This window comes from Typopeltis vanoorti, chromosome 5, assembly GCF_054136105.1.
Source record: "Typopeltis vanoorti isolate ZY-2024b chromosome 5, IOZ_Tvanoo_1.0, whole genome shotgun sequence".
Classification (NCBI taxonomy): Eukaryota; Metazoa; Arthropoda; class Arachnida; order Uropygi; family Thelyphonidae; genus Typopeltis; species Typopeltis vanoorti.
In genome coordinates, this window is record NC_143553.1 from 107276186 (window position 1) to 107302127 (window position 25942).

A 25942-nucleotide genomic window follows, 5' to 3' on the forward strand; every position below is an offset into this window, starting at 1 on the left:
GTAAATATGAATGATATAATTATGTTACTACTTACTTTTAATGAAATGGTTGAGCTTCTTGGCCCTTGCAGAGTTCTGGATATCTGCCTCAATATTCATCAACTTCAGTCAAAGATCAGCACACACACACACTAAGACAATTTCTGTATTTTGTTTTTATTTGAAGGAGCAAGGAAAATCCTTTCTCACAAAGATAGGTTGTAGAAAACTGCATTACGATTTTCAGTGCTTCTTCAGATAATGCAGGAAATTCCCTTCTCACTGAAGGTGAGATCCAGATTTGAGCCAAACCAAGATCATGGAATTACATTTTAAGCCTACTGTTACTTGAAAGCCCAATTAACTGTTTTTTTTTTTTTTTTGATAACGAAAGGTCATTCTCGTCACTGTAAGCCTGAAATGAATCGCAAACCCACAGAAATTTCTTATAAAAGTTATTCGAAAAAAGATGTTGCAACATTCTGTTTCAGAGTTTTGAGGTGGTCACAAACCCTTTCCAGAAACTCAGAATCAACAAAAATATCATTTTCTATTAAAAAAAAGATTCCAGTGTTGGAAAATTTGCAAATTGTCTGACTTTTATAACTAATCCATAATACCCATTTTTTCCTCGAATGTCTTTATTTTGTCGTACGCATCGAGAACAGTTAAAGAATTTTCCTGAAGAAAGAGATTTAGTTCGGTGCTTAAGGGTCAAAGCTATATCACTGAGAGGAGCCCTCCACATAGCCTTTAATGGAATGCGGAGAACTAACCAGGGCTTCTGACCTAATGTCCAATCCTCACCTTCTCGTGGTACACCCCTTTTGGGTACCTACCTGGATACTGAACGTACGAAGATGGACTAGCAATTTGGGATTTAGCCGACCAAATTGTATTCTTATTGGCTTCAATCAATATAGAAAATGATGGTACAACATGACAAAATTTCATGCCGGCTGGGGCGTTCCCGGTTAAACAAGGTGCCCGTTGTTTTCAGCAGGGAACCAGGGCAAACAGTCAGTTACTGGAACAAATCTGAAAACACACCCCAAATCAACATTACCAGAGTTAAAGATAGGTGCTATCAACATAAGAATCCTGAATGGTGAAGAAATGGAGTTAGCCGAAGAATTAGATAAGTACCAGATCGACATAATAGGGGTGACTTAAACAAAAAAGACAAAAACTGGTGAGATCTTTCTCAGCAATAAATACAAAATGTTATATTCAGGCAATAACAATCAAGGAAAAGAAGGAGTAGCCATAGTATTCAACACAAAATACGAGGCTCATCTTCTTGAATGGCAGGCAGGCAGTCTCAAGTAGAGTGATTTGGGCAAATACGAGAATAGGGAACTGGACAATGAGATGTATTTGTGCCTATGATCCCACAGAAGGTTCTACTAAGGTAGAAGTGGAGGAATTTTTTGATGCTTTAGAGAAAGCAACTGACACAATGAAAAAGGAAAAGTTGGTCATTGTTGGGGATCTAAATAGCAGAGTAGGAAATGATTGTCAGACATACAAAAATATTTTGGGAAAATTTGGAGAGAAGAGCAAAGCTAATAATAATGGCAAATACCTGTTGGATTTCTGCTCAGGACATGGACTGGTTATTACTAACACCATGTTCCAGTATAAAAATGTGCACAAATTCACATGCAGAGAGAGGCAAGAAATAAGAAAAGTCTCATTGACTGTGTTATTGTTGAAAGTGATGTTTTCTCCCTGGTGCAGGACACCAGAGTATACAGAGGATTTGAAATTGGAAGTGATCACTGTTTAGTCTTGAGCAGGATAAAATTGAATTTCATATTGATAAGAATAACATGTAAGAAAGTTTTAAAGCAAATAAAAGTTGAGCAGCTCTCAGATGTTGAACTGTAGAGTAAAATATACAAAGATTATTGAAGAAAAAATGAAAGAGTTTGAGAACAGGAACCAAACTTTGGAGATTCAGTGGCAAGCCTTGAAGAAAACCCTGATTGATTCAGCCAGAGAGGCATGTGGTGAGGTTGTCTGCAAGGATAGAAAAATCAGAACTCCCAGGTGGACACAAGAAGTTAAAGAGGCAGTGAAGGAAAAGAAGAAAGCATATCAAAAGTTCCTGGCAAATAAGTCAGCTTGTGCTCTTAGAGAATACAGAGACAAATGTAAGAAAGTTAAACAAATTTATGGGAGGACTTTGGCAAGAACATAGAAAATAAATATCAAGAAGGTGGTAAGATATTCTGGAGGTTGTTGAAGAAGCTTAGAAATGGAGGAAAGAGTGCTGTAAAAGAAGTTAGAGATGATAAAGGTGACATGAAAACGGGAGAAAAAGATATCCTTGATGTATGGAGTAATTACTTCGAAAAATTGCTAAATTAAACAAGCTGTGATAGCACAGTGATTAAAAACACTCAACAGGTATACAGTCAGGAATACATATTCATACTTGAAATAGAAAAAGCCATCAAAGGCTTGAAATGTGGAAAGGCAGCAGGAGTAGATGATATTCCACCAGAAATGCTGAAGTATGGTGGTATAAAAGTCTTACAATGGCTGCACTGCATAGTTCAGAAAGCCTGGACAGAGGGACGAATTCCCGATGATTGGAGTAGAGCTCTCATAGTACCCATATATGAAAAGGGAAATTAAACTGAATGTGAGAAATACAGATGTATTTCCCTAATGAGTTTTTATGGCAAGATTTATGCAAGTATACTTGAGAAACGGTTGAGAAGAATTGTGGATGAAAAGCTTGGTGAAGAACAAGCTGGATTCAGGCCATATAGAGGCTGTCAAGATCAGATCTTCACTTTATGACAAATAGTTGAGAAAGCATGGGAATATTACAAAGATCTATATTTAAGTTTTGTCGATATCTGGAAAGGGCATATGAAAAGGTAGCAATAGAGAAGCTATTCCAAACGCTACAGTTATATGGTGTCAATGGGGCATTATTTCAAGCAATTCTAGTCCTTATTTGAGTTGTAAGTCAGCAGTTAGAATTGAAGGAAGTACAGGAAGATGGTTTAATGTTAAATCTGGTGTGAGACAAGGATGTACGTTATCCCCTCTGTTATTCATTATCTATATGGATCACATTAAGAAGGAAAGTGGTATTAAACATGATATCAAAATTGGAGATGTTAATGTCAGCCCTTTGCTTTATACAGATGATGTTATACTTCTAAATAAATCCGCTACAAGTCTGCAAGATTCTCTGACTAAATTGAATAACTGTTGTAATAGATATGGTATGAAGGTCAGCAATAAAATAATAAAGACAATGAAAATAGGCAGAATCGTTGAAAATGTCAACTGCGTTGTGAATTGGAGAACCTGTGGAACAAGTAAAACATTTCAACTACTTAAGCACGATTTTTAGTGAAGATGGTAAATTGAATATGGAAATAGACAATAGAATCAACAAAGCTGGTATGGTAGGAAGTCAATTGAATAAATTCATATGGAGTAATAGAGAAATTAGTCGGAACACTAAATTAGCTGTATACAAGACAGTGTTCAAACCAGTTTTAACTTATGGATCTGAGAGCTGGGTCAGAAGTAAAACACTTGACCAAACACTTGACCACAGATATGAGAATCCTGAGAAAGATCAGAGGCATGACCAGATGGTATCAATGGCAATATCATATTAAAAACGAGGATATTAGGAAAGAACTTGATGTTGTTAGCAGACCTAATGTCATGTGGTATGTTCACTTGAATAGAATGGGCGAGGAAAGATTAGCATAACAAGTTTTCTCTGGCAGCTTGGCAGGAAAATGACCCACAAGAAGACCAAGGTATAGGTGGATTAATACTGTACAAAGTGCCTTAGACGATAGAATTATAAGATCTGATAATGTTGGAGTAATGACAAATAACAGACTGATTTGGAGGAAAATTGTAGGAAGTTAGTACTGATGTAAATTTTTCATGTAGTACTATTATATCCTGTACACCCATTGAGGGTACACAGCAAGAATTTGATGATGAATTTCGAAAAAATGTCTGAAAGATGGGATAGTGTTGATAACCAAGCTTCATCAACAAGGAGTGATGCGAAATCAGAATTACGTTCATTTACAAACAATAAAACTTTGTGCCTTAATTAAAATAATCGTGTTAGTACTTTGCCCCTGGAAAGCCATCAAATTTCAGAATAATGCAAAAGTTGTATATATTCACTGCCCATTTCATCTCAGAATACTGAAAATAATCTGTTATTTAACGGTTTAGCCTTAATAAAATTAACTAGCTTTACAGCATTGTATAGCACAGTTTTAAATTCTGGTGGCATTCCTTTAATTGCTAACGCTTCCCTATGTATGAAACCACATACCCAATTCATATTCAGAGCTACTTCTTTGACCTTAGAGACAACCCCACTATGCCTGCCAGGGTGAGAGCTCCATCCAAACAGAAGTCCATACATTTTTTCCACTGGATCCCTTTTGTGGATTATGTAATTATCGAGAGTGTGAAGTCTTTCTTCTCCAGTTGTTCGTGCTGATATTCTGTTTCTACAAAACAGAATATCAGCACGAATGTTGTTATCGTGTGCATATCTTACGTAACATATTAACTGTGCATCATTTGTGACATCAGTAGTCTCATCTATTTGTAATGCATAATAAGGGCTCTTCTTAACTCTTTCGATTAACTGAGATTTACACCTGCCATATGATAGTTTTTACCACATGTTTTATTGCTGGAAGTAGTAAATTTTGCCTGATAGAATGAGGTTTCCATGTTTTTGCTATATGCAAACATAGGATGCTTCCAGTACCTTGCTATTAATCGAACCCATGGCTGAAAGTATATCTTTCAAATGATTTAATGTCCCTAAGCGTCTCTGAAAAAATTCATTTGGCTTATTTTTCACATCACAATGTTTAGTTTCTAAATATCGTCGGAGTTTTATGCACTCGTTCGACAACACTTTATAATACAAAACACATTGAGGTTTCTGTTCACTTTCATCTCAATACCAAGTAAACCTGAATTCCAAATATGAACTGTTATATTTCCTACTGTATTTTTTTTTTTTTCAACTTGTTTCTTCTGCTTTAATAGTATCAAATTTACTCAAGTTTCTTCTATCACATGCTGCTTGAAACAATTGTTCCACAACAGTTCATTTTTTATTCTTACCATGAAATTTGTCTGCTGCACAATCAAAGTTTGGATAATTTAAGTCACCGATACTCACTTAGTACCCATCAGAGTAATTTGGCACTGCATTTCATTGTCCCTAGGAACTGAACCACTAGATCTGAAGCAGCACACAACCATGTGTTTCATCCTGTTAATCCCCTTTCATATGGGACATTATTACTGTTGCATTCATGAATTTCTACTCTAACTGGACTTCTATCATTAGTAATACCCTCCCACCACTCTCCTCCTATATGTTATGCCTTTCCTACAGATACTATACCCTTTACACTCAATCCTGTTTAAATCTGATTAATAGACAGATTGCCTTAATGCTAACAATCTTAGACCAAAGCAACAAACTTTTAACTCCCTTGTTTCTGACAGGTTGTGTTTAGATGTAACAAGTACTACCTGGCTTTTTTTTATACTTACATCTACAAAATATCCTTCCATCCATTTACAAAAATACCTACATCTTACAAAATATCCTTTTTTTGTTTCTCAATTTTTTAAAAATATGGATTTCATGCTTTACTCAGCATCATGGATTCATGAATATTTAGATGAACATCATTTCTCTAAGTATGGATTCTGTGCATTATCTAGACCAGCAGTTCCCAACTTGTTTTAATCATGGAACCCTTTTCAGCCTTAATAAAAAATTTTGGAACCCTGGCATAATATGCATAATGCATCAGGGGCCTTGGGATTTCCTGTGGTTGTGAATCTGAGTAATAAATAACTCGAGCCGTATGTACATTTTTATGACTTAACGATGTTTTAGTATTGACAGACAACACTTCCCTTTTTGTCGATTCATCTGCTACACAAGTAATGCTGGTGCCTTGATCTGTATTTTTGTCAGTATCCACTTTACTAGTCTCCTTGTCACTAGAAACATGTGAACTGTTGCTACACTTTTTTAAAAAAAACTCCTCTCAACTAATCATCTATTATATTTTAATTTGGGGTTTACACAATCATAATATTTAAATTTATATCATGCCAACTTGACTTTTATATGAAAAGTATGTAAGATATCACAAAATGGTTGATGGTTGCAGTGCAAAACACACCACCGATCTATTATTGATTTGTTCGCTCATACGCTGCATCGCTGTGCCCCCACCTCACTACAGATGATTTTGTCATGGGATATGACTCGACCAGTGGTGGGAGAATCAAATGCAAGTATTCGATTCATTAATCCACAACTTGACTCAACAGATTTTATTGAAATTTTGAAACTTTATTTAAATAAATTTTTCATACATTTTAAACCCTAGATTCCGTGAAACACGAGTTGAGAACTGTTGATCTATACATTATGTTAATTAATTTATTTAGTAGTGAATATGTAGTCTTTCTATTATCTTTTAAATAACCTCAGTTTTAAAACAGTTGTTGGCAGTGGCCTAAGTACTTGATAATTTTCTTTACCTAGAATAATGTTACTTACATATGTCTTCTAACTCTTCTTGTAATCTAACCTACATAAACTATTCTCAACCTCTCTTGCATAGAATCACTATAGTTTTAGTGCTGGAACTTATTGTAGAAATTGATGGGCATCCTAGTGAGGTATTCTGTTAATTAGAATCCTTCTCTTCATATGGTTCATCCACAAAATTCTATTTCACTTTTATTATAACTAGAATTCTCTCTCTCTCTCTCTCTCTCTCTCTCTCTCTGTGTGCCACTCCTTCTCCCCTATCCAGAACATTTATTTACCAAATACACAACTAAATCTAACCTGCATCTCTCATTCCTTAACTTTATATAATCTGCTGAGTAATTCAGTATTTGAATAATCTTTAATGACTCTGTTCCAAAACTTACCATTAATACATGTCATTAATTAAATATCTCAGGATTAATTCGGCTGTTTATAAGCAGCACTTGATAAAATCTAGTGTGCTTTATCAGCCAGATTTATTTTATATCAAGTTAGTATATTCAGAAATATATTGCTAGGCAATCTAATCAGATTGTTTAATCGTTTTTGTAGTTGCAGAGTATGTAAAGAGTATTACAAAATTTCCATCCTTGACAGAGAAGTTAGCACATCTTCCAAAAGGTGAAGGCAATACTGGAGTGAGTATACTTGACTTTTATGAAAAAATATATGTGTATATATATATATATATATTTGAAGTTTTTGTTTAAAATTATATATAATGATAGAAGTTTAATGTTTAACAAACTTCTTTCCCATTTAATGAGTAGCATTTAAAGAGGTATTTGCCTACTTATTTATTAAACTTTTTTTTTAACATGAAATGAAAGGTGGCCTCTTTAATATGTATGTTTTTTTATAGAGGCCACCTTTTATTTTTTAATGTTATCAGCATCATCATTTTTCTGTGATATACCCTCAGGATGTATACTAGATATTATGATAGTCTTGTATAATTACTATTTCATTACTAGTTTCCTACCATCTAGAAAATTATTCTGTTATTTGATCTCTGATTTGATCATCTCTTCTATATTCTGAAGCACTCATAACTACATTAATTCACCTTTTTTTAACTTATTAGTCTTTCTCAAACAGGTATTTGAAGCATTTTTATTTCAAACACTATTTTTGCTAACATTTCATTGCTTACACATTCTTGAATATTAATAATGTCAAGTTCTTTTCTGATATCTTCAGTGTGATTTTGTCTTTAATTTTCCTCAAGAACTCTTATGTCTAAATGTTCTGAATTCAGTATTAGGGTTAGTTATCAGTTTATTGTTAGAAGAACAGGCTGGATTTAGGAAAGGTGGGTCTTGTATCTTCCATGTCAATACAGCAAACTTTGTAAGAGCCAAATGCATTAAGTTTACCTTTTGCTCAAATGGCATTTGATTTTTCTGGTTGTACAGAGGGTACAGGATGTGCTTTTTCCCTTCTCCTTTCCTAGCCTGTTTCTATATGGAGCATTTAAAAAGAAAAACACGCTCTTGTTACTGCAGTTCTCAAACATATCTCGCTAAAATGCATTGATGTGTTTTCTGTTTAGCCATGTGGCTCAGATACATTACTCATTCCTCCTCCACATCAACAGTCGGCATCCCAGAATCGAGTACACTATGGGGGGGGGGGGGGGAGAATAGTCTCTTTTCTAGGCACACTTCTTCTTGATGATACTCTTTCTTAGATTACAGCAAACCTATCCATACAGATAGATTTTTGGATATGTTCACAACCCCCCCCCCCTGCTCCCAACAATATGGTATCATAAAAACCAGTTAAAGATACATTGGTATCTTTAACTAGTTTTCCACCTATTCTTCTCTTATTTGCAAAATTCTTCTAACGTGCCAGAGAATAACTGATATACAGGATGTCCTTGTTATTGGTAATTGATAGGAAAAAAAGGTCACTTTAAGTTAATCTGCTTAAAACACAAACCAAAAATTCATAACGAATAAGTGAAAAAAGATTTAATTAGCACATAGTCTTGAAATGTGTAACTAAAAATTATACAATTAAGTTTATTATACATTTAACAAGGTATTGGCTATAATTGTAAGTATGTGCCAATTCTTAGACTGATTCAAATGTGGATGAAGTGTTGATTTATATTTATGCTTTCTTTGATAATTTTTCTAACAAAATTGTATGACAGCCTTAATAAGACATCCTTTATTTCATGTGCACCTTTTGTGACATGATTATATAAAGAGGGTCATTATTGCAGAAATATTCAGACATCATTAATTTAGGTGGGAGATAAATTTCATTGTCCATTGTGAGATCACTGCACTGCTTATTGGAGACCTCAAGTGACTTGAAAAATTTCCATGTTTAGTCTCTAGAGCAGGGTTTCCAGACTATGTAAAAAATCAATAAAAATACCAACAATAGAAAATCCTTAGCCCACCCATGGTATAAATGTACTTAAGGTTTACAGAAAAATCTTTCATGGTTGAGAGCTACATAAAATTAAATAAAAATGAATAAATTTCCTAAGTGCATCTTTATTCTTTAATATTGAAATCTTTTTGTTTGCTTGTGTGAAGCATCCATCATGTTATTATTCTTGTCAATTTATCTTACTGCTGCTTACAATATCTGTATTTTTACTGAGGATGATGTGAATGGTTGTTTCATATCTTCTGTTTTGTCTTCATTTGAAATTGTGTGCTACTTTATCAGTAGTACTTTGCTTTGAACTAATGGTACTAAAAATGATAAAAATATATTTGAATTGAAGAGAAATATCCAAAAACAGCAGGTGCACTTACAACAGCCAGCATCGCATCTAGTGAAACACCTAACTATAATTGATGTAATGGGTGGGGTAACATGCTAGTGTTGAGCAGGAAAGGATGTTTGAATGAGGACTAGTTTCATTGGTTGTGAACTCTTTAGCTGATATTTTTGTGTTATGGTAACTTTTACATAGGGCCTGCTAATTGCAAGGACTCAGATAACAAGGACCTGCTGTATATAATATGCTCACATTTTCCTCAGCATGATCCTAACATAGCAACAACAAACAACTTTATGTTTATTAATCTAATCCCTTGTTGACTAAAATAAGATATCTGATTTGCTCATTGATATATTGATTCATTCTATGCAAACATAAGTAAATTTTTAATAACATTTTGATGAGAAAAGTTATTTGGAGTAAAAGATTCAAAATTGTATATGGTTTCTGGTAATTTATAAATACAAAGAATTGATACAGAATTGTAAAATATTCATTATAATGAATTCAAAATTATTACGTGTCAAATCAGGATGATGTAAGAACTCTTTTTACATCATCTTGATTTATAGACACCTCTATATATGCATACTGATTAAATTTTATTCTGATATTGTGTCTGTAAACATTTTTGTGTCCATATAGACTAGCTTAATGGAACGGAAAAAAATAATATATCCAGAACATTTACCATTGTCACAAATACTTACTGGTATTAAAGGCGGGAAATTTCTACAAGGGAAATTCCAGTGTAGCAGAGAAAATTATTTAGAAGGCTATGTGTTAACTGACAATGAACAGAATACTAGTACAGATTCTTCAAATTCTGTAAGTGATTTTTTTCTTTCTTTTTGTTAATATATTAGAAAACTGTGTTATTTCATTCGAAAAATTTGTAATTATGCTCTTTATTTATACATTTATTTTTGGAGTATATTGTGTAGCAATACCCAGAATTTTGTCAGAATGCTCTAGGCATTTACAACTAACTTTTGATACTCGTATAAAATATGTCCAGAGTATGCTATTTTTATGAAGTACATGACATGCACTACTTTACCTAAGTTTTCTAATTCCATAGTGTGTTAATTGCATGTACTCAGTATGGGATTTAGACCCCATTTCTTTCATATGCTCGTATTCACTAGTAGAAATATAACAAAAGTAGCCTGCTGTGTGTCTGAATAAAACAATAAAGAGCTTAGATATTTCCTTGGAAACAAACCTTGCTTTTTATCCTGGCTTTATCATACTGTTGAAGTCTCCAGTAGAATCACAAATTTACTCAAAAAAAAACTTCCTGTTCTTTCTGTTATGGTGTAATTACAAATGTGTATCCAATTCCCCATTCTGAAATTTTCTCATATCAATGCTTAAAACTGCCTATGTCACTACTACTGTTTAATATATATAAATAAACAATAATAATAAAAAATGCTGATACCATGCATACAATAAACACTGGCACGTAAATAGAACAAATGGAATTTTAATACACAGATAAATTTCAATTATGTATTGCAATTTATCTGTGCTTCTCAGTTTTTTTAGAATCTTCAGTTTTTATTATTGTTTCTTTTATCTACAAAGATACCTGATGAAGGCCATAATAAGCCGAAACTAGTTGTATCATTAAAATTTTCTAATTTATTCTCGGTTTGATAGTCATTACATATCTTTTTCAAATGTATCACAGTAACCAAGTCAATGCTCATGAATACGTTCATAGCCTACATGACGAGGCATTGCTTAATAATATAAAAAGAAGCTATTAATTATATGAAGAGCCAAAGGCTTCAATTCGGCGACATGAACTTATTTAAGTTAAGGGATATTACATCCCATGTTGTTTCTTAGCCGAATAAGAAACTCAAAGAGTTTCATGCCAAATATAGAAACTATATAAAGTTTGGCGATTCCAAGCGTAAGCAAATACCTGGATAGTGCAACTGACCCATTTGGTAGTGCAACGCTGAGGCAACTCATAGTAAGGGTGGAGCAAGCTCCGATCACTATTCTTGGTATTTTACCCATAATGTGAACTTAGCTCCTAGGAGCTGTATTACTGTTCTACATTACAAGAGAAGGTCACTACCCAGACTGGTTTCAACCTTTATTGAGATCTCATCAGCGAGTAGGTAGACCTAGTTAATACCAAGTTTGTAGCAAACAGAACTTGCATACCCTACTATGAGAATTGCCAAGAAGGTGCCCTAATAAATTATTAATTATATGAAGAGCCAAAGGCTTCAATTCGGTGACATGAACTTATTTAAGTTAAGGGATATCACATCCCATATTGTTTATTAGCCGAATAAGAAACTCAAAGAGTTTCATGCTGAATATAGAAACTATATAAATTTCACATGAAACTCTTTGAGTTTCTCAGTGAGTCTACCTACCCACTGATGAGACCTCAATAAAGGTTGAAGCCGGTCTGGGTTGTGACCTTCTCTCTTAGCTCCTAGAAGCTGTATTACTGTTCTACATTATGAGAGAAGGTCACAACCCAGACCGGCTTCACATTATGGGTAAAATACCAAGAATAGTGATCGGAGCTTGTTACACCCTTACTATGAGTTGCCTCAGTGTTACATTACAAATGGGTCATTTGCACTATCCAGGTATTTGCTTACACTTGGAATCACCGAACTTTATATAGTTTCTATATTCGGCATGAAACTCTTTGAGTTTCTTATTCGACTAAGAAACAATATGGGATGTAATATCCCTTAACTTAAAAAATAAAAAGAAACTTTAGAAAAATGTTGAAGAGAATAGGACTGAGAGTCAACAGGTTAGTATTTCTAAAATGTTGTAAATTTCATGCAGTCTTCCCGAATTTCATCTCATTTAGGGAAAATATTAATACGGTACGTGCCAAGAGAATATATCGTAAAGCCAAGTTAGACCTACTCAGTGAGAGAATTTCTAATACAAAAAGTAGTCTGGCCTTTTTGTTCAACGAAAAAAGATCTTTTATTGAAAAATGAACAGTTTCTGGATGATGATAGTTTTAGCGAGTTTATTTCTAATAGTGAAACAATAGCAACTCAGATACAGAACAATAATAAAATTACTCTTATCAGAAAATTTAAAAATCTTAAGAGAGTACAGAATCCATTTAATATTACAAAAGCTACTTCACTTCTGCCTACTCATTTAACTAGACTGCTCTGTATGGGTAGTATTTTTATCATTAACAATGCAAAACCTCCACAAGATAACATATCGTCAGCTGAACGACAAGCTATTAGAAATCTAAAAAAGAACAGAAATATAACAATTTTACTGGCGGATAAAAGTAATGCCACAGTTATCCTCGATACTGAAAAAGATTATAAGATGCTTCTACTACTGGAAAGTGACACATATTCCATATTACAGGATGATCCAACTCGGGAACTACAAAACTGTACTAAGAACTTACTACAAAATACATAAGGAAAACACTCCTCTTTGCCCTATTTTCGAAGGTATTGACTCTCCAACCTACAAACTATCAAAATATCTTGCAAAATACCTCAAGTCTTTTTCTAATAAGTATTCATCGTTCATCAACAACACCTTAGATTTTGTATCTAGTATTAAAGATTAAAAGATTAAAGATTAAAGAACCGACCAGGGCTTCTGACCTAATGTCCAATCCTCACCTTCTCGTGGTGCACCCTGTTGGGTATCTACTTTGATACTGAACGAACGAGGATGGGCTGGCAATTTGGGATTTAGCCGACCAAATTGTATTCTTATTGGTTAAACCAAAATAAAAAATGATGGTACAACATGACAAAATTTCATGCCGGCTGGGGCGTCGCCCGGTTAAACAAGGCCCCCGTTGTTTTCGCCAGGGAACCAGGGCGAACAGCGAAAAGTCAGCTACTGGAACAAATCTGAAAACAAACCCCAACTCAACATCACCAGAGTTAAAGATCGGTACTATCAACATAAGAAGCCTGAATGGCAAAGAAATGGAGCTAGCTGAGGAATTAGATAAGTACCAGATCGACATAATAGGGGTGACTGAAACAAAAAAGACCAAAACTGGTGAGATCTTTCTGAGCAATAAATACAAAATGTTATATTCAGGCAATAACAATCAAGGAAAAGAAGGAGTAGCCATAGTATTCAACACAAAATACGAGGCTAATCTTCTTGAATGGCAGTCAGTCTCAAGTAGAGTAATGTGGGCAAATATGAGAATGGGGAACTGGACAATGAGACTTATTTGTGCCTATGGTCCCACAGAAGGTTCTACTAAGGTAGAAGTGGAGGAATTTTTTGAGGCTTTAGAAAAAGCAACTGACACAATGAAAAAGGAAAAGTTGGTCCTTGTTGGGGATCTAAATAGTAGAGTAGGAAATGATTGTGAGACATACAAAAATATTTTGGGAAAATTTGGAGAAAAGAGCAAAGCTAATAATAATGGCAAATATCTGTTGGATTTCTGCTCAGGACATGGACTGGTTATTACTAACACCATGTTCCAACATAAAAATGTGCACAAATTCACATGGAGAGAAGAGGCTAATAATAAGAAAAGTCTCATTGACTATGTTATTGTTGATAGTGATGTTTTCTCCCTGGTGCAGGACACCAGAGTGTACAGAGGATTTGAAATTGGAAGTGATCACTATTTAGTCTTGAGCAGGATAAAATTGAATTTCATATTGAAAAGAATAACATGTAAGAAAGTTTTAAAGCGAATGAAAGTTGAGCAGCTCTCAGATGTAAACTGTAGACTAAAATACAGAAATATTATTGAAAAGAAAATGAAAGAGTTTGAGAACAGGAATCAAACCTTGGAGATTCAGTGGCAAACTCTGAAGGAAACATTAATTGATTCTGCCAGAGAGGCATGTGGTGAGGTTGTGTGCAAAGATAAAAAAATCAGAACTCCCTGGTGGACAGGAAGTTAAAGAGGCAGTGAAGGAAAAGAAGAAAGCATGTCAAAAGTTCCTGGCAAATAAGTCAGCTTTTACTCTTACAGAATACAGAGACAAATGTAAGAAAGCTAAACAGTGTGTAAAACTAGCTAAACAAAAGTCATGGGAGGACTTTGGCAAGAATATAGAAAATAAATATCAAGAAGGTAGCAAAATATTCTGGAGGTTGTTGAAGAAGCTTAGGAATGGAGGAAAGAGTGCTGTAAAAGGAATTAGAGATTATAAAGGTGAAATGAAAACAGGAGAAAAAGATATCCTTGAAGTATGGAGTAATTACTTTGAAAAACTGCTAAATGAAACAAGCAGTGATGACAGCACAGTGGTAAAAAACACTGACCAGGCATGCAGTCAGGAATACATATCTATACTTGAAGTAGAAAAAGCCATCAAAGGCTTGAAATGTGGAAAGGCAGCAGGAGTAGATGATATTCAACCAGAAATGCTGAAGTATGGTGGTATAAGAGTCTTACAGTGGTTGCACTGCATAGTTCAGAAAGCCTGGACAGAGGGACGAATTCCCGATGATTGGAGTAGAGCTCTCATAGTACCCATATATAAAAAAGGAAATAAAACTGAATGTGAGAATTACAGAGGTATTTCCCTACTGAGTGTTCCTGGCAAGATCTATGCAAGTATACTTGAGAAACGGTTGAGAAGAATTGTGGAAGAAAAGCTTGGTGAAGAACAAGCTGGATTCAGGCCAAATAGAGGCTGTCAGGATCAGATCTTGACTTTACGACAAATAGTCGAGAAAGCATGGGAATATAACAAAGATCTGTATTTAAGTTTTGTCGATTTGGAAAAGGCATATGACAAGGTGCCAAGAGAGAATCTATTCAATACGCTGCAGTTATATGGTGTCAATGGGGCATTATATCAAGCAATACTTAGTCTTTATTTGAGTTGTGAGTCAGCAGTTAGAATTGAAGGAAGTACAGGAAGATGGTTTAATGTTAAATCTGGTGTGAGACAAGGATGTACATTATTCCCTCTGTTATTCATTATCTATATGGATCACATTATGAAGGAATGTGGTATTAAACCTGATATCAAAATTGGAGATGTTAATGTCAGCTCTTTGCTTTATGCGGATGATGTTATACTTCTAAATAAATCCGCTACAAGTCTGCAAGATTCTCTGACTAAATTGAATAGCTGTTGTAATAGATATGGTATGAAGGTCAGCAATAAAAAGACAAAGACAATGAAAATAGGCAGAATCATTGAAAATGTCAACTGTGTTGTGAATGGAGAACCTGTGGAACAAGTAAAACATTTCAGCTACTTTGGCACAATTTTTACTGAAGATGGTAAACTAAATATAGAAATAGACAACAGAATCAGCAAAGCTGGTATCGTGGGAAGTCAATTGAATAAATTCATATGGAATAAGAAAGAAATTAGTCGGAACACTAAATTAGCTGTATACAAGACTGTGTTCAAACCAATTTTAACTTATGGATCTGAGAGCTGGGTCAGAAGTAAAACACTTGACCAAAGACTAGAGACCGCAGATATGAGAGTCCTGAGAAAGATTAGAGGCGTGAACAGATGGCATCAATGGCAATATCATATTAAAAATGAGGATATTAGGAACGAACTTGACATTGTCAGCATCCAGGAATGCGTTAGCAGAGCTAATCTCAGATGGTATGGTCACTTAAATAGAATGGGAGAGGAAAGATTAGCAAAACAAGTGTTCTCTGCCAGGTTGGCAGGAAAACGACCCAGAGGAAGACCAAGATATAGGTGGATTGATACGGTACAAAGTGCCTTAGACGATAGAAATATAAGATCTGATAATGTTGGAGTCTTGACAAGTAACAGACTGATTTGGAGGAAAATTGTAGATAGGAAGTTAGTAATGATGTAATTTTTTCATGTAGTACTGTCATATCCTGTACACCCCTTGAGGGTACATGGCAGGAATTTGATGATGATGATGTATTAAAGATTTATCCATCAATGAGAATGATATTATAGCCAGTTTAGATATTATTTCATTATTCACAAATGTACCAACTGAAGAAGTATTAATATTATTAAAGGATAAATTATCCAAAAAAATGTTTAGTTTATTAAAGCATTGCGTTCAATCTGGCTACTTCCAATATCAAGATACAATCTATAAACAGAACCAGGGCTTGGCAATGGGGAACCCTTTATCTCCCCATTCTGGCGAATATTTTCCTAGAGGACTTTGAAACAAGAGCTATATCTTCCTCTTCATTTAAACCAAAAGTTTGGAAATGTTATGTAGATGACATTTTTATTATATGGAGTCATGGTGAAAATTGTCTCACGAATTTTCTACATCATCTAAATAACCAGCATCCAAATATAAAATTCACGGCAGAACTAGAACATGATAACTCCATTCCTTTCTTGGATATAAAACTCTCACGCTGCTCTGGAAAATTTAGACTCTCTATGTATAGAAAACCAGCGCATACTAATATCTTTACAGTCTTTCTAATCATTTTCCACTACAGAAACTCGGAACTATTTCTATTTTAGGACACAGAGCTCGCTCTATTTTAAACGATCCATATCAGCTTCACAAAGAAATTAATCACCTCTCACATATTTTTGAACAAAATGGATATCATAAAAGAACAATTAAGAAATTTCTTATAGATCCTCCTAGGCACCACAATACAGAAACTACTAATTTTAAAGGTAACATCTCAATTTGGGAGTTCAGTCTCCCAAAAATTGGCAAAAGTCCTTCAAAAGTACAAAATCAGAACGTTATTCACCACTCTTCCAAAAATGAGATCTCTTATAAGCCATCCTAAACCTAAGCATCATAATCTAAAATATCCCAGCGTATATAAACTACGGTGTGATTGTAATATTCCTTATTACGACCAAACTAATAAATCTGTTGAACTTTGCATGGAGGAGCATAAAAGAGACATCTATAAAAGATCAAATGCTAGTGCCTTATCCAGCCATGTTCTCTTCTGTAACAATCCTCATGATAATTTTCAGAGTCACTCAGTTTCATGGGATAGAACTGAAAACATTTTCCATTGCAAGGATGAATTTGAAAGAAAGATAGTGGAATCCAGGGAGATCGTCCTTAATCCTGAACATTTGAACAGTAATTTGAGCTATAACATCCCTGAGAGCCATACTGCTGTTGTTCAATACTGGTGCCCACGAGAGTCTACTGCCACACATACAATAAACAATGGCACGTAAATAGAACAAATGGAATTTTAATACGTTTTTTATTTCAATTATGTATTGCAATTTATCTGTGCTTCTCGGTTTTTTAGAATCTTCAGTTTTTATTATTATTTCTTTTATCTACAAAGATACCTGATGAAGGCCATAATAAGCCGAAACTAGTTGTATCATTAAAATTTTCTAACTTATTCTCGGTTTGATAGTCATTAAATATCTTTTACAAATGTATCACAGTAACTGAGTCAATGCTCATGAATACATTCATAGCCTACATCACGAAGCATCGCTTAATAATATAAAAAAGAAACTTTAGAAAAACGTTGAAGAGAATAGGACTGAGAGTCAACAGGTTAGTATTTCTAAAACGTTGAAATTTAATGCAGTCTTCCTGAATTTCATCTCATTTAGGAAAAATACTTGTTACTTGTCAAGACTCCAACATTATCAGATCTTATATTTCTATTGTCTAAGGCACATTGTACCATATCAATCCACCTATATCTTGGTCTTCTCTGGGTCGTTTTCCTGCCAACCTGGCAGAGAACATTTGTTTTGCTAATCTTTCCTTTCCCATCCTGTTTAAGTGACCATACCACCTGAGATTAGCTCTGCTAACGCATTCCTGGATGCCGACAATGTCAAGTTCTTTCCTAATATCCTCGTTTTTAATCTGATATTGCCATTGATGCCATTTGTTCATGCCTCTAATCTTTCTCAGGACTCTCATATCTGTGGTCTCTAGTCTTTGGTCAAGTGTTTTACTTCTGACCCAGCTCTCAGATCCATAAGTTAAAACTGGTTTGAACACTGTCTTGTATACAGCTAATTTAGTGTTCCGACTAATTTCTCTCTTATTCCATATGAATTTATTCAATTGACTTCCTACCATACCAGCTTTGTTGATTCTGTTGTCTATTTCCATATTTAATTTACCATCTTCACTAAAAATCGTGCCTAAGTAACTGAAATGTTTTACTTGTTCCACAGGTTCTCCATTCACAACGCAGTTGACATTTTCAACAATTCTACCTATTTTCATTGTCTTTGTCTATTTATTGCTGACCTTCATACCATATCTATTACAACAGTTATTCAATTTAGTCAGAGAATCTTGCAAACTTGTAGCAGATTTATTCAGAAGTATAACATCATCCACATGAAGCAAAGGGCTGACATTAACATCTCCAATTTTGATATCATGTTTAATACCACTTTCCTTCATAATGTGATCCATATAGATAATGAATAACAGAGGGGATAATGTACATCCTTGTTTCACACCAGATTTAACATTAAACCATCTTCCTGTCCTTCCTTCAATTGTAACTGCTGACTTACAACTCCATCAGTTTTTTTTATTTTGGTTTAACCAATAAGAATACAATTTGGTCGGCTAAATCCCAAATTGCCAGCCCATCCTTGTTCATTTAGTGTGCATCACGAGAAGGTGAGCATTGGACATTAAGTCAGAAGCTCTGGTCGGTTTTACGCTGATGGTACATGACAGAATTTCATGCCGGCTGGGGCATCGCCAGTTAAACAAGGCATCCATTGTTTTCGCCAGGGAACCAGGGCAAACAACGAAAAGTCAACTACTGGAACAAATCTGAAAACATACCCCAACTCAAAATCACCAGAGTTAAAGATCGGTACTATCAACATAAGAAGCCTGAATGGCAAAGAAATGGAGCTAGCTGAGGAATTAGATAAGTACCAGATCGACATAATAGGGGTGACTGAAACAAAAAAGACCAAAACTGGTGAGATCTTTCTGAGCAATAAATACAAAATGTTATATTCAGCCAATGACAACCAAGGAAAAGGAGGAGTAGCCATAGTATTCAACACAAAATAAGAGGAGCTAATCTTCTTGAAAAGCAGTCAGTCTCAAGTAGAGTAATGTGGGCAAATATGAGAATGGGGAACTAGACAATGAGACTTATATGCGCCTATGGTCCCACAGAAGGTTCTACTAAGGTAGAAGTGGAGGAATTTTTTGAGGCTTTAGAAAAAGCAACTGACACAATGAAAAAGGAAAAGTTGGTCATTGTTGAGGATCTAAATAGCAGAGTAGGAAATGAATGTCAGACATACAAAGATATTTTGGGAAAATTTGGAGAAAAGAGCAAAGCTAATAATAATGACAAATATCTGTTGGATTTCTGCTCAGGACATGGACTGGTTATTACTAACACCATGTTCCAACATAAAAATGTGCACAAATTCACATGGAAAGAAGAGGCAAGGAATAAGAAAAGTCTCATTGACTATGTCATTGTTGATAGTGATGTTTTCTCCCTGGTGCAGGACACTAGAGTGTACAGAGGATTTGAAGTTGTAAGTTATCACTATTTAGTCTTGAGCAGGATAAAATCGAATTTCATATTGAAAAGAATAACATGTAAGAAAGTTTTAAAGCGAATAAAAGTTGAGCATCTCTCAAATTTGAACTGTAGACTAAAATACACAAAGATTATTGAAGAAAAAATGAAAGAGTTTGAGAACAGGAATCAAACCTTGGAGATTCAGTGGCAAGCCTTGAAGAAAACCCTGCTTGATTCAGCTAGAGAGGCATGTGGTGTCTGCAAGGATAGAAAAATTAGAACTCCATGGTGGATCGGGCAAAGCCCCTGCCAGCATGAAATTTTGTTATGGTGTACCACCATTTTGTATATTGGTTTAAGCCAATAAAAGTACAATTTGGTCAGCTAAATCCCAAATTGCCAGCCCATCCTTGTTTGTTCAGTAACCAGGTAGACATCCAACACGGCGCATGACGAGAAGGTGAGGATTGGACATTAGATCAGAAGCCCTGGTTGGTTTTTCGCATTCCTTTGAAGTCTATGTGGAGGTATCCTCTCAAGTATTTTTATACAGCTTTGACCCTTAAGCACCCCTGCTGAAAACTTTAATATGGATATATCAAGTGTAAAATCTTGGTCAAAACTATGGCTCTTCAAGGAAATGTACTAATTCAAAGTAAAATATGTATTGGAAATACAGTTTGTGAGAGCATGTAAACTGCTTTAATGATTATGATTATAGTATAATTTACAAAGAAAACATTACAGTATTCAGAAATACTGCAGTGCATTGAGAATTATTATTCAAATTTTTAATCCAGGAAAAGTACAGAGGCATGCCAGAACTAAAGCATAAGATGTTGGAAGTTTTTTTCTTTCCACTTGGTTAGACTATAATAAATTTAGTTTAATCCTTTATCCACATGTATGCAAACAAAGTTTGCACCTGAATCCTTAGGACTGAGGCAACTCGTGGTAAAGGTGGAACAAGCTCTCATCACTTGTCTTAGTATCTCCCATAATGCAAAGGACATCTCCTTGCAGACCTGTATAATTCTATACATTAAGGGTAGGGCCACTACCTAGACCGGTTTCGACCTTTATTGAGGTCTCGTCCACCTTTACCACGAGTTGCCTCAGTTCTGAAGATACTTCAGATGCAAGATACTTCAGTTTGCTTACACTTGGATAAAGGATTACTCTAAATTTATTATAGTCTAACCAAGTGGAAAAAACTTCCAATATCTTTCTCTAAATCCAGAGTAATTTAATAATAAGGTGAGACACCTTTTGGCAACTCATATAGGTAAGTATGACTTCTTCATTACTTCCACCTTATTATCATCACCTCTGGGTTTAGCTCCCACTGACGAGACCACAATAAAGGTCGAAACCAGTCTGGGTAGTGGCTCTTCCCTTAATGCTTAGCATTATACATGTCTGCAAGGAGATGTGCTTTGCATTATGAGAGATACTAAGACAAGTGATGAGAGCTTGGTCCACCTTTACCACAAGTTGCTTCAGTCCCCAACTTTGTTTGTTTACACTTGGATAAAGGATTAAACTAAATTTATTATTAAAGCATAAGACGTTGGCAAGAATAATACTTACTATGGGAGTGAAGCCTGTATCATCAGAAAACAAGATTGACAACAGCTTACATCAGTTGAAATAAAATTTATGAGACTAACTGTAGGATATATGTTACTAGACTGGATGAAAAACAAAAAAATATAATGAATGAGGTAAATGTGATATAATACAATATACACAGAAATGGTTACATTGAATAAATAAAATGGACAAGATCAGGATTTCAGCAAAATTTAATATATTCCTGAGGGATGCCATAATGTTGAATGGTGATGGATAAGAAAGGGAGATCATTCTGCTTTGGGTAGGACGGCAACTTCTGTAATGTTCATAGGAATTGATAATTGACTGTTCAATATGCAGTCTGCTTATGATTGAAAGACTGCTCTGTACTTTGTTTTTGACATTTTAATATATTTTTGTGGGAAGCATTTTTAATTCCTATGATGCTGTTCTAAGTAAATGTATGACGTTGAACGTTGAAAAGAAGCTAGAAATGTTATGGAGTTTTAAAAATAGAACGTTTACTTAAATATTGTACAAGACCTTTTATTTGGTACCATAATTAAGTGATCATTTACAAATTGAAAATATTAATATTTTGCATTGTTTTATTAGCATTAATAACTAAGTTAGGAATTTATATTTTGGACTTGGATGGAATTTATGTTAAGGAATTTCATTTTTTTCAGTGAACTGATTCCTCTTTGTTCTATTCTGCTTTTTTCTGTTTTGTAGTATGCATGCCATTTTTACTTTGCCATTCAAATCAATTAATATTATATCAGAATTACATTTGTATGCTATTAATATTTCTCGAATGCATTCTGATAACATGCAGGAGGGGTGAGATGACATTCAGATATGTTAAGTAAGTGAACTGTGATTTATTTTGCTCTGCTTGAACATACTGAGATAATAACAAAGTTATGTAACCTAGTATGACAATCTTGGTATATTGTGAGCTACAGTCAAGAGAAGTTTATTTAATTACACATTATATAAAGGACAAGTTTAATAAAGAATTCAATTTACTGTTTAATTAAAAGATTCCACATAAATTTAATAATCCTGCAGATCCTGACTTAAATAAGTAGGATGTAACCCAAGCCAACTGTTATAATCACATCATGTGACTTACATACTTTAAAGGTTATATCTGTTAGTTTCATTCACGGATGCACACACAAATTAATTTAATATGTAGCTATTAATGCAAAGTAATATAATACAGTATAAATTGAATGAGAAAATAGGGGTGCAGGAATGTTTAATTTGGCTGTTTAACCTTACGTATGGAATTATTAAGAGAAGACATAAAACCAACCAGTTGATTTTATGTCTACCAAATGACTTGTCTTTCTGAATCATCATTAAGCTTAGGGCAGTGTTTCTCAAACTTCAGACATCCACATACCCCTTCTTAAATTTTCATTATTACCAAGTACCCCCTTATCAAAATAATAATAAATAAATAAAATATATTTCGTTGTAAATGTCTATTTTATTTGAATTTAGATGTACACGTAAACAAAAAATATGATTTATTTTTAATAGAACAAACTTTATAAAGATACTATAAATTTTTACTTACTTGAAATAATTGATCATCAACGAGAGGAGTGAAATTGCTTATGGTGAGATAAAATTTCAGCAAAATTTGGCTCTATAGTTGTTAATTTCAATCTCAAATGCGTTCGACATCTATAATACGATTCCTTTTCTTCATCTTAATATCTACAAGGGCCGAAAATCCAACTTCGCACAGATATGAACTTGGAAATAGAAAAATGAACCTTAGAGCTTTATCTGTTAATTCAGGAAATTCATTCTGTATTTGTAGCCAAAAGTTTTTAGGAAACCATCAGAAGCTAGTTCTAAAAGTTATTGTTCTTCTATTGACGATAGACCCTTTGCCATAGATTTGTTGATATTGAAAGGGTATCTTATCCACTCAATATTAATGTCCAATTCAGGAAAATACTTTTCTAGATTCATTTGTAAGCTTTGTAAATGATGCATGATAGTAATTTTCATATCGTCAATTTGTTCATTTGAATTTGCGAGCAGTTCATGAAGAGATGGAAACGTGTCAAATTCTCCATTACCAACCCACTTTTGCCATAACTTCATTTTTGCCAACGTGGCGTTCACTTTATCTTGGACATGAAATATAGAATTTTCCTTACCTTGTAAAGATAAATTAAGACTATTTAATACAGTAAATATATCTGCCAGGTATGCTAATTGACTGAGCCATTTCCAATTATGTAAATGCTTTTTCAATTCAAACTTTTCATTAAGAAAAACTTGTAGTTCATTCCGAAGTTCAAATAAACGAGTAAGGACTTTTCCACGAGAAAGCCAATGAACATCAGTATGGAAAAGTAGTTGTGTATACTTGCTTCCCATTTCTTTGCAAAGTTGAGAGAAAAGTCTGGTTTAGAGGACGGCCTTTAACATAATTTATCATTTTTACAGCTTCATCAAGAACTTTTCTTAGGTCTGTAGACATCATATGTGTAGCCAAAGCCTCCCTGTGTATGCAGCAGTGTGTCGACTTTGCATCTGGTGCAACAGCTTGAATCCTTGAAACAAGCCCTTTTTTAGATCCGACTTTTTATTCCAATGCAACTTTTCCAATCATGCTTATTTTCATGCATAAAGGTATTTATACTGTTGAATATTTCTTCTCCTGTTGTATGTTCTGGCAAAGGTTGGCAATATAAAACGTTGTCATGAATTTTTTTAGTACCTAAAGAACACTAGAAGATTTGCAAAATTTGTAATGTCGGTGGATTCATCTACCTGCAACGCATAATAATGACTCTTACGTATATCAGATAACAATGTTTGTTTTATATTTTCAGCCATTTCAGTGATTCTTCGATGAACAGTACTATTTCAAAAGCAAATCCGATCAAAGGATCTTCTTGCATTATCTCCGATCATAATTTCTGCTATTATTTTTGCTGCAGGCTTGACTAAAGTTTCACCAATTGTTTCCGCTGCTCCACTTTTTGCTATTAATAGCAACACACGATATTAAGCTTCTAAAGCCTTCATATTTTCACCTCCTGACCTGATCGACATCACTTTTTGAGATTATTTTAAATTTTTTAGTTTATTGTGAAAAAATTTGGTTTTGGTTTGTCCTTGTATTCATTATGTTTTGATTCAAAATGGCGATTTAAATTAAATGGTTTCATGCTTTCATTTTTTAAAGTTTCACTGCAAATTGCACATAATGGAATAGGTTCCTCTTCATTTCCTATCCATGGAAATCCACATTTCAAGTAATTTATATTGTACTTACAAAGTTTTCTCATCTTCTTTCTAGTTGGTTCTTTAGAGATGTCAGACAACACACCCTTATCAATTTCACTTGATCTAGATACAATATCAATGTTTTCTTGTTTTACAGATACAAGCAGCTGTCTTGCTGACAGCTGCTTGTATCTGCTATGTTCCTCTCTTTTGTGCATTTTAAAAATCCAGTCTTTAACCAATGATCCATACTTAAGAATTTGAAAGCTAAAAAAATACCGTATTTAACGAACAGTCCTTCAACAAATGGCTAGTGAAAGCAGAACTCGAAACAGACAGCAATGGTAGGCCAGTAGAGATAAAGCGGCTATGAAGATGCTCATATGATTGGTGCAGTATTAACAAACAATTGCGCTATTAATTAGTAGACTCAAGTAGACTTGAGTCTACTATACAGCATTTTATGTGGGAGGGGACATGCGATTCATTAGTTAGTGCCTTTTTTATCTCGGTTGTCTCTAATTGCACTGTGTTTGTTGAGAAACATATTATACAGCCTGCAGATATCTCTGTACCTTATTCAGTGATACAATAGGAATTTTACGATCTCGAACTTCACAGATACATGAAATTTTATTCCATGCGTTAATGATGCATAGCTGAAAATTGTCACGGACCCCCCTGAAGCCTTTCACGTATTCTCGGGGGTACGCGTACTGCACTTTGAGAAACATTGGCTTAGGGGAACACTTTTGGATTTGGGCTTCATTCCACATAATTAATAATTTCTCGTTGTCATAAATGTACCAGCACAGTTTTCATTATTGTTGACTTTAAAAGCGGTAGATATTTTCATGTTCTTTCATATGGGCAGCATCCTTGACAGTTGTATTCCCTATTGACAGTGAATGAGGAATGCATCCTATAGAAGGTAAATAAAACTTAATGACCATAGTCATTAAGTTTTATCTACCTCCACATTTCATTAATTTCTTTATAAATTTCATCTCTAGATCACTTTTGGTGTGTTTGTGCATGGGTTCACTTCTTTTCCTTTTTTTTATTGTACTTTACTACAGCAGTAAAGTACAATCATGCAAACATTAAAAATTATTAACAGAGGAATTATGCTACTTTCTACCACACAGATAGAAATAGGATGCTTATAAACCAAATTGAAGAATATATAACTGCCTCTTGTACTCAAAAATCAGGCAGGTTTCATGAAAAAATAGAAGCACTGTTGAACACATTCACTGCCTTAGAAGGTTGGTAGCTAACCTTCATAGTTTTCTCAGAAGCC

The 25942-nt window shown here is 34.3% G+C and overlaps 1 protein-coding gene across 2 annotated transcripts in view; it reads left to right on the plus strand.

Moving 5' to 3' along the window:
* The window catches only part of Dis3 (exosome complex exonuclease RRP44-like protein Dis3), a 310868-nt gene that overhangs the window by 34006 nt on the left and 250920 nt on the right, over positions 1–25942 (plus strand). For both annotated transcript variants that reach the window (XM_090392656.1, XM_090392657.1), the window contains exons 4-5: positions 7142–7227; positions 9984–10166. In XM_090392656.1, the coding sequence (XP_090248782.1) occupies positions 7142–7227; positions 9984–10166 (269 nt within the window). The remainder of the gene's footprint in view (positions 1–7141; positions 7228–9983; positions 10167–25942) is intronic.